Source organism: Cataglyphis hispanica, chromosome 10 (assembly GCF_021464435.1).
Source record: "Cataglyphis hispanica isolate Lineage 1 chromosome 10, ULB_Chis1_1.0, whole genome shotgun sequence".
NCBI lineage: Eukaryota > Metazoa > Arthropoda > Insecta > Hymenoptera > Formicidae > Cataglyphis > Cataglyphis hispanica.
The window spans coordinates 7,447,835-7,462,550 of record NC_065963.1 but is presented as its reverse complement, the minus strand read 5'-3'; the positions used below and the strand labels follow the sequence as shown (position 1 = coordinate 7,462,550).

The following is a 14,716-nucleotide window of genomic DNA, read 5'->3' as shown; positions in this document are numbered from 1 at the left end:
TTATGTATGTGAATTTCTGCTAAATAAAATTCGACATTTAAATAAAATGCGAATGCGCGCTTATTGAAAAATTATTCTATATATTTAAATAAATTACTTTTATAGTATAGTACATTATTTTCTTTACTTTTTATTTCTCTTATCAGTATATCTATCCTGACAATAGGCTTATATAAGTGTTCTTTTCAAAATTGTTGAAAGAAAATCAGAGATAGGAATATTGAAATAATAATTCATTTGTTATGTTTCTAATTTGTAACAAATATTTTCAATAAACTTTATTCCACATTGTGCATCATCACGTTGCTCTTTTCATGACAGGACAAGTGTCTTCATTATAGATATATAGTTCGTTATGCTTTTTTATGTATCTATACAAAATCACCTGGATTTTAATCTATAAATGGATGAAAATTTTGAAAAATATCAGAGTTAAAAAAATCGAATATATGTGTGCACATATATGACTGTCCGCCCGACATTAGAGAAAACACATTCTTAGATCTATCTGTAAATCTGAATGTGTGAATGTAAAAACGATGATTTGTCTTGACATAATAAGCACAATCGCATTAATCTTCGCATTAATCCAAATAGGTTTGTGTTATTAAGGCACTCTATGCCAGGAATATATTTATTATTAGCGTGCACGAATAGCAAAATGAAACAAATAAAAGCAAACGAGACACGAAAAATATACGTATAATAGACTTGAACATATACATGTATTTTGTTATGTGTTTAATTAACTTAAAAATAAACTAAAATTAACTGGACGGCAGTCTAACATTTTTACATCAATTGACCCATTGTTAATATAGTCGTTGTAGAAATTGGCAGTAAAAAATGCAGCGATATATAACTTTCTCTCTCCATTATAAAAAAAGTATCATGTTCTTAGATATAAGTAGGATTTTCTATCTTCATTGCTCTATTTATCAAGAACGAATGATTGAACTGAAAAAAATTCAGTTGTCAGCTCTTCTATTACAATTTAACATGTATTATATATATGTGAAAATTCAGATTTCATACATAGAACAGGTCATATTTTAATAAATTTGTAAAAAGCTATCGCTAATTTATAAAAAGTAAACGTTGCATTTAATTATAAACGGCAATGACATTCTCTTGATTGCGCTTTTTAGACGCAATTGATATCGATGCCGCAATTGATAACATTCTTTGTACTCTGATTATATGTGCCTTGTCTTTTCTTAGTAAATTGCGCGATAAACGGAGTTTACTTTGAATACAAGAGAGTAATATACATATTTTTCATAATGTAATTTCGCAGTTTTCAAATGTGACATCAGCAATAATAAATTTATCGTTTATTCGCGCATAAAACTGGCACACAGCTTTTTTAGCTTCCTATTCTTCTGTTACGTCGAATTCGAGAACCAATTAATAAATCCAATTGACTGGTACCCATTGATGCTCCGTAGCTAAAGCATCCAAAGCTGCAATCACCTGCCTGAACGTATTGTCAAAATCCTCGTTCACAATCACCAAATCAATGTATTTTTCATAGGCTCTCTGCAAAGCTGCGGATTCCTCCAATGTAGATCTCAAATCATCCTCCTATTAATGGAGTAATTAATTATTTAAATTATTTTAATTATAACTTTATTTTTTGTATGAAATATTATTCTTTAAAAGAAAATGATGCTTTACATGATGTAGTATATATAAGTTACGCAATAATATATCTAAAAGAAAAATTATTATTTTGAGGAAACATATGTATACAAACTGGGTAAATGCCCAATAGTGTTTAGATATATTTTAAATCCTCGTTTGTATTTTTGTTTAAAAATAATTTTTCTTTTTAAAACATATAGCACTGCAGTTTATAATAATGAAAGTATTTTGAAATGTACGTATTTTGTTTCCTTTTAATTCCGATTGTGAAAGTTTGTATTGAAACAGTATTTAATTACAATAATGTAATGATGTGGAATTAATTATCACCTGCTAAGAGAACATGACATTTTTGTATAACGAAACATTGGTTTTATTATATGATAGATATTATATGATAGATTTTGTTCTACGAATTAGAGCATAAAAAGTGCGATATTAAAATAGTTAATCTATAACTACTATAATTAAAATAATCATACAACATTCCAAATTAAGGATATTTTAAATACATGCTCTACATGGGAAAAAATTAAAATTGCAAATGAGGATTGAGTATAAGATTGAATAACATAATACATGCAATTATACATTATGCAATACAAACCTCATATAAAGACGCGAGAGATTCCAGTGTCCTAGCTCTTCTCGAACTGTATCTGATGGAACTCTGGCGGTCGAACTAGCGAAGCCAACATTGAATTTTTACAACAAAATTCATTAACTAAATTGATAGAATAAAAAAATAAAACTAAATACAGATAAATAAGTTTTCACATATATTAATTGCCAACGTCGCATAAAAATTGACAGAAGGAGCTCTAAAGTGAGCATAGAATTTAACAGACGCAGGGAAGACAATTTTTACAGAATGTAAGTAAATTTTGAAATATACCGTTAGATTCCGACTGCTAGCACCGGTCGATCTACCGAGATCATATAAAGACTTCAGCTGCTCCATTCCGGGCGCTGCGATGAATATAACATAAGGCATAAACTCGGTACTGTTATGGAGGATCTTGAGCGCGGCTGGACTGCAATCCAATACGCACATCTTGCCGGCTCTTATCATTTCTCGCACAGAATCCAATTTTGTACCATACAAATGTCCACCGTGTTCGCCATGTTCCAAAAATCTGTGTTCCCTGATGTCAGCCTCCATCGTCTCGCGATCAGTGAACCAGTAGCTCTTGCCATCCTCCTCGAGAACTCTAGGTGGCCTTGATGTATCTTGGAAGAGAAATTGTTTGTCAAATATAATAATGAATTCACCTTATCCGCATTGAAATAAAACGCATTAATTAATTGTATGTTTCTTACAAGGTACGACAGTGCCAAATTTCTCGGGATCGCTGTTGATCAACCTGTTTTTTAGAGTCCGCCGACCTACGCCGCGTGGTCCGACCAGAGCTAATGTTTTGCGTCGAAATGGCGGCATTCGGGCGACTTCTTCGTAGAGAAGTAACTCGGCAGCATCGAACTCACCGTTCGATTTAGATTGGTACATTTTCCTTTTTTTCTTCTTAGATATCCTGGTGCCGCAAATACTGATCTTGTGAACAAAGTCAGCCTCGGGTGGCACGAATGCTTTTCTGCGCTCTTCCAATTCCAGCGAAGGTATTAATCCGGGCGATCCGAGACTTTCGCCCTCCACTCTTCGGGCCTGCCACCAATTCGGATCAGCTTGATCGACAATTTGGAGAATGTCGCCTTTTTGGAAAGGTAAACCAATTTCTCTACAAGGTAGAAGCGTGTCTTCCGACGGATCATAATCGAAAAGGGCTCTCATGTAACACTGTAACGATAAATCAAACAAAATGTATGATTGAGTAAGATAAGTTATGATTTTTATTGCTCTATGATTATGACGCGACATTGTAGTCTCTACACATGAGCGAGCACTGTGAGAAAGAACAAAAACATAGCAGTTATCGGAAGCATCGAGGTGAAAAAATAATTTGATGCGCTTACCGTAGACTTGAGAAGTCGATTTGTATCAGTAGCGATACCTGGAGCCAATTTCAGTGATAGATTCTCTTTGGCTTCCTGGATTGCTTGCTGTAGCTCTTCTGGATTTCGAACTCTTTTACCATTGACCTCGAGTATTACTTCACCTACCCTCAGAAGCTCTTGACGAGCTGCTGTGCTGCCACCGAGAATTCTGGCAATAATCATATTCCCAGATTCATCGACTTGTACTGTTAGACCCTAGAAATATACATATATAAATACAATTATACGTATATATAATTCAATAAAATGCTCTATGCTTGCAATATATTATCCGCGTAATAATTAACAAAGCATCAATTGATGACGATTGTTCTCAAAGATTGTATAAGCTATATATACAGCTATATATTTTGATGTATTAAATTATCTTGAAGAAGCATACTAGAAAATCACTAAAAAATTAGTGATCGTGCTCATCTCAGAGAAATGAACATCGTTTTTATTTATGAATTGTGAATGGTACTTCCACCTTTTCTTTAAATGAATCTGGCAGCTAACTTGAGAATGGAGATTTTCACGATAAACTTTAGTATTATCTCAGATACATTCAAGTTTGATTTCACGTATATCTTAACGAATATTCCTTTCTCGAATATTTATAATTGCATTATTTTTATGAAACGAAAAAGATGAAAAGAAATTTCTTCGAGTGAATATCTCGTGGTTATTAAAACTAGAGTCAATAGATTATTTTTGTCTCAAATAGTAAACAATAAAAACAAATTGCAATGACTTTTTGACGCAAAATTGTCTGTTCCATAGGGTAGACTTACCAATGGCTCGTCTGGTTGTCTTCTAAGACCAACCACCCTCATAGGCATTGCTTCCTTCTTGCTCGTCGGCATTGTCACTAAGGGAGAAATCGCTTTAGAGGACGCTTCCTTGTGTTTTACAACTGCGTCGTGCGTCTCCAAGAGCGCTTTTAGATGCGAATTCCTAAGAAGATTCACCAGTTCCTTAGCATATAAGTTCCTGGAGGTTTGGAAGGCGTCACACACTTCGTCAACAATGTCACAGACGGATGAGCATACCGGTTCTACGGGCACTGGCGGATCCTCCAGACGCTCCTGAACCTAGACCACATAAAGATTTCAAATCAAAATCCCTGTTAAAAACTGGTTTCTCTTATAGCTCTTAGAGGTATATTTCTTTTACAATCCTTTCTCTTATATGCTAGTGCAGCTTCAATAACTTTTTACACTTCATTTTTTCGCTCATATATTATATTAGTATTATATTTTCCCATATATATTTATTATTTTGATTAAATATATTTAAGCTATTTCGCCAATTCTGTGTATTTTCTTTATTTTTTACCAAGAGATACACGCATATAAGATATCAATATATTGATTTCTGATATTGTTTGCTGAAAATGTTAAAATAAACTTAAATAAATTAGTTCTGAAAGAAATTAATATTCTTGAAATATATATAGCTAAACTATGGAAACTATGTAAATACATATACATATACATACTTTCTAGATGCAATTAAAAAGAAATTTGGCCGTTAATACATTGTTAATAATTAGAGTAAATGTGAATTGGCGATGATGCTGACAATATTTAAGTGGATTAGAATTAATCTAATTGTCACATAAGTCATTTAATTCATTATATGCTTGTTTAGAATAAGAGTAGATTTACAATGAATGAGTAATCAGAAAAGTAGGTCAATTACAGATTCGACATGTTTGAAAGTTTAAAAAAAATATTGAAACTTTAACAAATATAATCTATTGTTACATGAATTTTCATTAAATATTCAGAAAAATAAAAAAATTTTATTCAGTTATTGTAGGCTCGTAAATCTCTTTTTAATTATAATACCCTGTAAATAACACGTGCATAATGTACAATGTAGTCAAATAAATACAGAATACTATCAGAAGTCGATGATTCATCGTCGAATTATTTCTCTTCAAGAATCGCAATCTCAAGCTCACCAAAGATCATTACATGTACTGGATTTACCAATCGCCAGTATTAAACGTGAATTCTTCATCACGTACTCGACGTACATATGTTACGAAATTGGTGGATGATTTCTCAATGATTATTGATCGACCGAAAATAGCTGCATTTCTCGGAAATTTTTCGACGCTAATTGTAAGCTTTCGATTTGTTTGTTCAACACGCACATGTGCTTCGAACATCAAACGTGATTCGTCAAAAAATCAGCGTTTATAAGCAAGACTTATCGAAACGTACTTTGTTACGGATTATCAAATTGATTAATAATTCTTTTTTCTCTCGATACAAAGTTTTACCGAACTTGCATTGGTTTTCAAATCCATTAAAATAGAGATTTATCGGAAGTTGTGCCAGACACGCACTTACTATAGCCGACAAGTTGGTTCTTTATGGACTATAAAGAGTTCGGACATTTATTTATCCACTTTGCCGCAGAGATTGCGTATCCTTTGAAACGTAAATCGCTCGTGTTTCTTTGAAGGAACGGAACGTTCGATTTGCAGCGATCTCCGATGATGAACGAGAAGCCATATCTTTGTCGAGAATAATAACCACGTCATATTTTGCACTAGAATAGCTGCTAAAAACGCTCGTTTTCTCCATTTTTTTTTCTGAATATCATCAAATGAGCGGATTCGTCGCTTTACCATCAAAAAGAGATTGTGCGTTCTTGACCTCTTTCTATCGTTTATTCTAGTTTGTAATTGAGAGAATCAAATTATAGATTAATCTCATCAATTTCACTCTGCCTCGTCATATTAATGTACATCTAAAATTTTAATTACCAATTAATATAGATTTATAAATCATTAACAGTGCTTTAACGTGTTTCTCAAACGCTTTCGCAAATGACGACGCGCTTCTTTGTAAATAATTATGTTTCGCTTAGAAAAAGATTCGAAGGAAGCCGAAGCGAGGATAATATTTTATCCGCTTTAAATATCTTTTCATAGATATTCTTTCTGCATTCCTGAGAAACGACGCTCACCTGGAAAGACCTGTGTGACGCGGTGCTCCGAGTAGAGATTGGTAGAGACTAAAGCGCGGTCGTGTCGATGTCCTCGCGATGCTATCGATCGGCGAGTGTTAGACACACGAAGGGAAATTAGATTTATCTATTAGACGGCAAGACGGCTGCCTATACTACGCAGATGATGACGAGGAAAATATTCGGGTTCAGTATGTCGCGCGACACTTCTCACGTAGGTAAGCAGCGTCAGAAAACTGCCGCGCCTATACTGACGTCGGCTACCTCCCTCCGCGCGCGTAAGCAGCTCGTTCAGGCGAGTCGCCTGCTGCCGTTCTGGAGAACAGGTGGGGGTCCTTCCTCTCCTGGCATGCAACACTCACTCCAGGAGCGTAGCTGCTCGTCCAAAAACCACTACTCCAAGGTTACCGCTGGAATAAGACCGGCTGTGCTGTTAATATACCGAGTGGTCCTAGATTAACTCTCCAAATCTGCATATTTTCTCAATCTTGAGTTGGTTTTCAGTTGTGTGGCAAAATTATCGAGAAAAATCATCATCTCGTCGCTTTTTGACTTTAAACATTATATATCTTTAAAATTAAGCGCTCAAACTGAAATTCTATTAAAATCTACGAAAAATTGAATGAAGAACAACAGTAGAATCATGAGTACGTCGATCTGTCAACTCACAGCATATGTCTAGTATTATAATCTTTCTCTTGCTATAATATTCAGTTTTTAAAACAATCCGAGATCAAGCTTTTTCAATACGGATAATGCAGAAATATTCCAAACATTTGAAAATGCATCGTAAAATAAATGATAAATTCTTCTCTTTTTTTAATTTTTTATTTTCATGAAAAAAAAAAAACATGCAAAATGCATATAAAATATGCGCATATCTATTGTCTTCAATTGAAAATACTATTCATACAAGTAAAACGCTTAATTTTTGCTCTGCTCTTTCGTAAGTCTATGTTTGGAAAAATAACTGCAATCGAGGCGAAAGGATTCAACACATCATTTCCGGTGCAATCATTATCATCAGTCATGTCATTACAGTCCTGTCATCCACATACGTATGGCCATGAGTTAACACACATATTGTATGTTTCTGCCACTTCTCGTATGATCACAAAGTCGATTCCTCGACTGAAATGATATCGTCTTATACACACTACAACTTACAAAAATATGCATGTAAGCTCCGTAGACTACGATGACACGCTCGCATGGATTTATGCGAGCAAGCGATGACTCTACGGAGGCACCTATGACCTGTCCAATTAAAAGGTTTCTACGAGGTCATAGCCAATTATCCGACATTAAGAGAAAGTGAGCGAGTTTTATAATTCGTCAATTACTGAGGATTACCATAAATCTTAATTTTTTTTTTGCGTCTCTTTATTCGTAAATTATAATATTCCTTTGTGTGTGTAAGAAACGTTAGGATAATTTTTTATTCATTCAGGCGTAACTATATTATTAAGAGTCTTACAAATCTTTTTATTTGTTTCTTCCTCATCGTCTTCTCTTTTTCCTGGTTTTTAAATAATCAATTATTTAAATTTTGATTATATGTCTTTTCGCCACAGGAGTTTTTTCCAACTTGATTTTTTAAGAAAAATGGGCATTCTCTCGTGCTTGTCAGCAATTTCTTGGTTCAATCCGGCATTAAAAAGAAAAGAAAATACGTGAGCCGATTCTTTAATGATTTCTTGGCACCAGAAGCTCTCTACCTGGAGTCACATGTTTTACTTGCGTGTCAGGTAAATTATCAGAATGTGAACTTGGACAAGGAGAAATGCAATTGCGCAATTAACTGAGAAAATAAAAGACCTTTTTGATATAAGATTTTGATAGGAAGAGAAAAACAAAAAAAAAAGAGGAAGAGAGAGAGAGATAATAAAAATCAGAATGTATATCACATTGATATAGAAAAAAATCGCATCGTGACGTATAATGACGTTTCTCGCCGGTGATATTTTCATCGACGTGGTATTCTTCGCGATAGAGAAGTGTGTCGCGACCGAAATAGCGTGGGTGTCGCGAATGTTTCAAGCGTGTGATGTAAGCACGTGTGAAGGCACGTAGAGTGAAGAGAAATAACACGCGCGAGTTTCCAAATTCTTTTCTTTTTTTATACTGAGTGATAAATGGGTTTGCTTTCTATCCTGCCGCATCGTCGTTCTCACTCGACCAGATTCCCGCGAGATATTATTCATTCTTGTAAGCTAATTATATATATCGCCCAACTACGCACGCAAATAGGCAAGGTACAAGCAAATTGACAGCGGCGTATGTAAAATATATCCTCAAATGCTTTGTGAAAAATTCTCAGAATTATTCGATGTAATATATAATGCAAGGGAAATATTTCTAAAGAACATTAAACATTGCAAAAGCTTGAATGAACAATCTTAAATTCTCAATAATCAATTATATTTTACATGTTAGATTAATTCATTATTTTATCGTGAAAATATTTTTTAAATGTAATAAATAAATATATTAGTCATAAAGTTTAATTACATATTATATATTATCATTTTATGTCCATGAGAGTATAGATAATAAATATAGATTTTTGATACACTGCGATTGATCTATAATTAGTGATTGCCTCGCTCTTTAGATCATGCAAAGATTACATAAACCTAGAATTGCATTTAGAAATTTAAAATAGCACGTTAAAATATTTTTTCGTTTAATCAAAGTTATATTTTAATTCTATAGTCGCATTCATCAATTTAGATCAGCGATTTATTGATGAGACGAACACATTCAAGGAAACGAGCCATCGGTTCAACGACACGGAGCATTTAGACAGCTTGCCAGAACACTCGCGCAAATGTTTTAATTGTTCATTTAATGACGCAATGAATTAGAAAGATATCAGGTAGCCGAGAGAGAAAGAGTGAGAGAGATAAAGTCACTCCTAATCCATGTTTCTCGTAAATTTTCACGATTATAGTAAACACTGTTTAATGAGCACATGGAAGCTATGCGTAGCGTATAAAATGAAATTATATCCAGTCATGTGTTTACGATTCGCTAGCTTGTGTAAGGAAAATTGCAATCGTTTTTCATTGAAATTTTTTATATCCACAACATCGAGAGCGATAAATATATAAGGCAATTAAAAAATTGAAAAAAGAATCTTTTTGCCATAATTAAAAATTTTACACACTTCTCTCTTCCAAGAAAAATGCAAATTAATACATATGATAAAAGATCCAAATGTTTCGGACGGGATTTGTCATATAACATCAAGTCACTTAATCAAGCTAACAAAGAGGAAAGATAATCGAGTACTCTCACGTTGTGGATGATTCTCAGTCTACTTTAGAGATAAGATGTGCACTCACCTTTACAAGAGACGTGACGACCGGGCTGTCGAGTAGGCCCTTCAAGAATAACAGGTCTGTGTCATCGGCGACTTTACCCAGTTCCTCAATATTGTCACGTATGTGCATGAAAGCAGCTGGAACAGTAACAGCGCACTTGTTCATAATCAGCTGCGAATTCACGGACCAGGAACAGCGCATCGTCGCATGCGGCAGCGCATACGATCGCAACGGTAGCAACGATTGAGAGAGAGAGAGAGAGAGAGAGAGAGAGAGAGAGAAAGAGAGAGAGAGAGAGATACTAGGAAAGGGTGGCAAAAGGAAGAAGCGGGGGATGCCAATGCCCGGGCGTGGCCATCTTTCGGCCTGATCAATATTTGGGTCAGCTACAGGTGGCTGATGCGTCATGCGAGATCTCTTTCAATTCTCAATCTGAAGGCGCTATTAAACACTTTTGTCTATTCTTTTCTAATCTTTCCTACAATTGTTTATTCTTTTCCTTTTGTTTAGTTAATTAAAAAAATAAAATAAAAATAAAAATTGAGAATAAACTAAAATGAAAATCAATGATTAAAATAAACAATACATGCAAATAACACAAAAGAAAATATCTAAAACTATAGAAAAATATTTAAAACTGATTAATCGAATATCACTGTGATATCGCGTGATACCAACCTTTCTTATCTATAAATAAAAAAATTTGACAATTTTAAATTTTATCTATACGAAAAATTTTATTTTAATCTTATTTAGAAGACAGATTAAAGGATCCGCAAAGTGTAAAGCTGCTAAATAACGCATCCAAGTGCATTTCAATTAACGTCACTTCTATTCGCAACTTCAAGTAGTACGATGCTTTCTCAAGGCCTCTTAGATATTATTATCGCGTTCTACTTAAGTAACATTATATCTGTTTGATATATACGCAATTTGATTGTATATTATAGTGTATAATTACATTTATTATAATATTTAATTATATAATATAAATAATTATAATATTAGTATATTTTCAATTTTGTAAAATATCCTTTATATATATATATATATATATATATATATATATATATATATATATATATATATATTACACATAATTTACCATTGTGAAGAAAAAGAATTGAATAGAATTAAAGAAAATATGTTGATTTTTGCACTTTGAAAATGCAGCTTTTTAGATTTAAATGATGTGTTTTGCACGAGTTATTGATCGCGATTCGACACATGCTTGAAACTCGAGTCCTCGATGAAAAGTCACTTGACTATGTAATAATAACCTGCGCATGAATCCAACTATATGCATGAATGATAAATGCATGCCATTACAAGGCATTGAAGCATGGATGGGAACACAACATGTACGATGTATACGGAATATGCTGCCGATTTTCACGTTTTTATAAATATATTTTTTACAAATATTTTTTTAACATTAGCTAACATAAAATTTTAATCTAAAAAAATATATACATAACATGTAATGCATGTATTGCAAACATGTATTATATGTAACTGTATATTATATAAATATAAAAAAAATATCAATGAAAAACATCTAAATAAATACATATTACAATTTCATAAATTTCTTTCTATCTTATTATATTGTTTTCGAGCATTAATATAATATTATCAATTCATAATACATAGTTGTTTTTTATTAATTTGACTAGCTCACTGAATGCAATCTTGAAATTAATTTCGCCATGTATTGATGAATTATATACACGAGAAGGCAGGAAACATGACAGTTAAAAGTTGCCCGTTGAAAGGCGTAATCGTTATGGCATATAATCAACATTAGAACGGGAAAAACAAACGAGGGAAAATAAAAATATGTGACTGGCAATAATATTTGCATTCGTTCCTACCGGATGTTCGAGAAAATACGCTTTGCTATCCAAAACAAACGGTATGTGTGTGTGTGTGTGTGTGTGTGTGTGTGTGTGTGTGTGTGTGTGTGTGTGTGTGTGTGTGTGTGTGTGTGTAGAGAGACAAAACATTTCTCTTTAATTTCCGAAAAGCGTGACAACAATCCCGTCGGAGAGAGAAATTTCTATTATATTATAAAATCATTCACAGATTATTTGCGGGATGTGGCAATGTTTTGTTTTATATGCAATAATGAAAATTTTACCGTTGTCGATTTGATGGGTAATCGCGCCATTCATCGCATCTATGCTGGCCAGTAATTGACGGTCCTCCAGCTTTTCTTTTCTTCCGAAGAAAACCATGATAACAACATTCAGCTTCGTGTGCCCAGAATACAAAACCGATAACTTTTCGATTCGATAACTTTTTCGATTTTGACGAAACTTTATTGCAAGTTCAATATAAAAGCTTATATTATCACATTCACGCACATATTATTTCACATACTTAACACATTTTTTTTCATACTTTTCTAAAGTTCTCATCATTTTAAGCTTCAAATATTATTTCACGTTTTTAATATTTTTAAGACAGAAAACACATACACACTCTCTTCTTGAAATTCATAAGATTCAAGATTAATCTTGTGTTATATTAATAATGAGCTAATTAATCTTTGGTATTTTATCATTGGTACGACAATTATAGCATTAATTCATCATTTAATGCAGTTTCACAAAAGAAAAATATTTCCCGTCGTTTCTTCGCCACTACTTTGCGGCGAATGGAAACACTGTCTTACACCTGCCAGGGCCCCGAGAGACTTGGTCCAGACGAGGGGATTGCGAGCGGCACGACACCGAGATAGTGGGGCAAATTAACAATAAGACAAACACAACGTCGCTCGTTCACACGATTTCGATGTCACATAATTCATGCTACTTGCTCAAAATTTTTCTCGGATGATATATACGATGATTGTTGGAAGAAATTATTAATTACTCTTGAAATAAAATAATGAATTTGAAATAAAATAATGAATAAAATAAAATAATGCAATAAAAAATTGGAGAGAATAAATATGGGTAAAAAAACTGCAATAATAAAAAATTAGAGACAAACGCGTAAGATCGGAGGAAGCCTCGAAGATTATCGTAAGCGCTGTTGGCTGCCGACTGCCTTCAGAGATTCAAAACTAGCTTTTACGAAGGGTCGGAGATCCAGAAACAAACCAGCTGGTAGTTGTGGTGGCTCTATGGAGGGGACATGCAGCACGTAGAATGAGAAAGAAGAGGAGAAAAATTAGAGGAATGAATCGCCTTGGTTGTTTCTTATCTCTTCGAATCCCTAATTTCTACATTTAATTATCAGAAATATTTTCTACACGTATTAGAAACTTTATAACTCTTTGGAAAAAGAAACAGAAGTCTATTATTTATATCGAAATCTTGAAAATCGGATAGCCCCACACACAAACGAAAATCAAGATAGTAATTTCTATTACAAAAAAAAAAAAAAATTATTTTCGAGAAAATATAAAAAAACATGACGGCAAAATGAAGCGATCTGAAGAGAAATAAAAAAAAAGAAAAAACGAGAAGAAGAAACTAAAAATATATAACACCGATAAAAGTAGGATCTGACATTTAGAAACCAGACGTCGACTAGACGATTATCGGAAATATTTTAATCGTATTGACCTGAAGAAACTTTTCCGTTACGAACAGGAAATCATAAGCAATCAGTGTTCGCTTTTCTCGTTCAAGGTTGCACGTCAAACGTCATCGATCGCTCGAGGTTCTCGTCGTCTGGAGAACATGTGCGTGGCGATCGATCGAATCGCACCGTAGACAAACTTTGAAGCAGCTTGCCGACATTGATGTCCATTGCAGATAAATTAAATAAACTCAATTGATATATTTTCAGTATTTTACGTTCCTTCGTTGAATGTACGATATGATTTTAATCAAATTGTTACTTTAATCATTCATAATTGGAAGAACAGTTCTACATGTTTCGTATATATATATATAATATGAGAGAAATATTGAACAGCGAAGATTTTTTGTGAGATTTTAAATCTTACAATCAGCGTTCAACAATACATGCAATATGAAAAACAAAAATGATTTTTTTGTAATTAAGATGACATAATAATAAACTCAAAGATAAATTTAAAAAAAAATTAAAAAAAAAAGAAAAATAGAAAAAGAAGAAAAAAAAACGGAAAGAATATGTAGATACATCTAATTGTTAAGAATAACCTTACCTGAAGTGGAGTTCAAGTTTTTTTTCTGAATGATCGACGAAAGAGCGGAGCAGCCACAAACGTCATCGATGACGTTTCCCTTCGATTTACTCCGCATCATGTCGATTAACTTCCTGAGGTAATCTCGAGCGTCATTACGTCTATCCCGGTCGATCATTCAACTCCTTCACTTGTAATCCAGCCATTATGAGGATTCGTCGTAAATTCGATTCCATGAGATTGTCATGTTCGCTATTTCAAGATTCCACGTGCGTTGGCTTTTCCTCGATGAGTCGATGCTTTCCGGGCGGACAATGATCGCGGCTATTGCGCGATGAAAATGAACCGCGCCGTTCGGCGGATCAAGATCTATTCATAGATTCATAGATCGAAACGGACTTCGGCGCCAAGTAGTTTTTAAAATACGAATGCGAAAACGAAAACCGCATGCCGTCGGGATCACGGGACGCTCGTGAGTCGCACGAACCGACCGCGACCGGTACTTATAGTCGTCGGTCCGAAGGGGGTGGCCTTTGTGCACCCTATCTATCTCTCTTTCTTTCTCTCTTTCTCTCTGGGGCAATTTCTCGACTCGTGGCAACGCGACTGTTACACGTTATATCCCCTTCGATCGATAAACGCCACC

General features: G+C 33.9%; 1 protein-coding gene across 3 annotated transcripts; it reads right to left on the bottom strand.

Annotated features, from left to right (window-relative positions):
• Window positions 1–685: 685 nt before the first annotated feature.
• Window positions 686–14,536, bottom strand: LOC126852165 (MAGUK p55 subfamily member 2). Of its 3 annotated transcripts, none has more exons than XM_050596654.1 (8): window positions 14,092–14,536; window positions 9,969–10,084; window positions 4,431–4,730; window positions 3,616–3,852; window positions 2,965–3,439; window positions 2,540–2,874; window positions 2,252–2,326; window positions 686–1,584 (listed from the first exon to the last, which is right to left on the bottom strand). In XM_050596654.1, the coding sequence occupies exons 1-8, from the start codon at window positions 14,246–14,248 to the stop codon at window positions 1,408–1,410; spliced, it is 1,872 nt and encodes a 623-aa protein (XP_050452611.1). In that variant the 5' UTR covers window positions 14,249–14,536; the 3' UTR covers window positions 686–1,407. The 3 variants fall into 3 exon arrangements, with proteins under 3 accessions (XP_050452611.1, XP_050452612.1, XP_050452613.1); XM_050596655.1 differs by lacking the exon at window positions 14,092–14,536 and adding an exon at window positions 12,088–12,561; XM_050596656.1 differs by lacking the exons at window positions 9,969–10,084; window positions 14,092–14,536 and adding an exon at window positions 6,622–6,900.
• Between the last annotated feature and the right edge of the window lie 180 nt (window positions 14,537–14,716).

What these genes read in the sequence shown, in the direction of transcription:
- LOC126852165 (XM_050596654.1), bottom strand. Translation starts at nt 14,248, where the DNA reads ATGATCGACCGGGATAGACGTAATGACGCTCGAGATTACCTCAGGAAG. An exon ending in TCGTCACGTCTCTTGTAAAG is followed by an intron (nt 4,731 to 9,968) that starts GTGAGTGCACAT and finishes TATGTGGTCTAG; the next exon opens with GTTCAGGAGCGTCTGGAGGA. An exon ending in CTCTCGCGTCTTTATATGAG is followed by an intron (nt 1,585 to 2,251) that starts GTTTGTATTGCA and finishes CTCCATTAATAG; the next exon opens with GAGGATGATTTGAGATCTAC.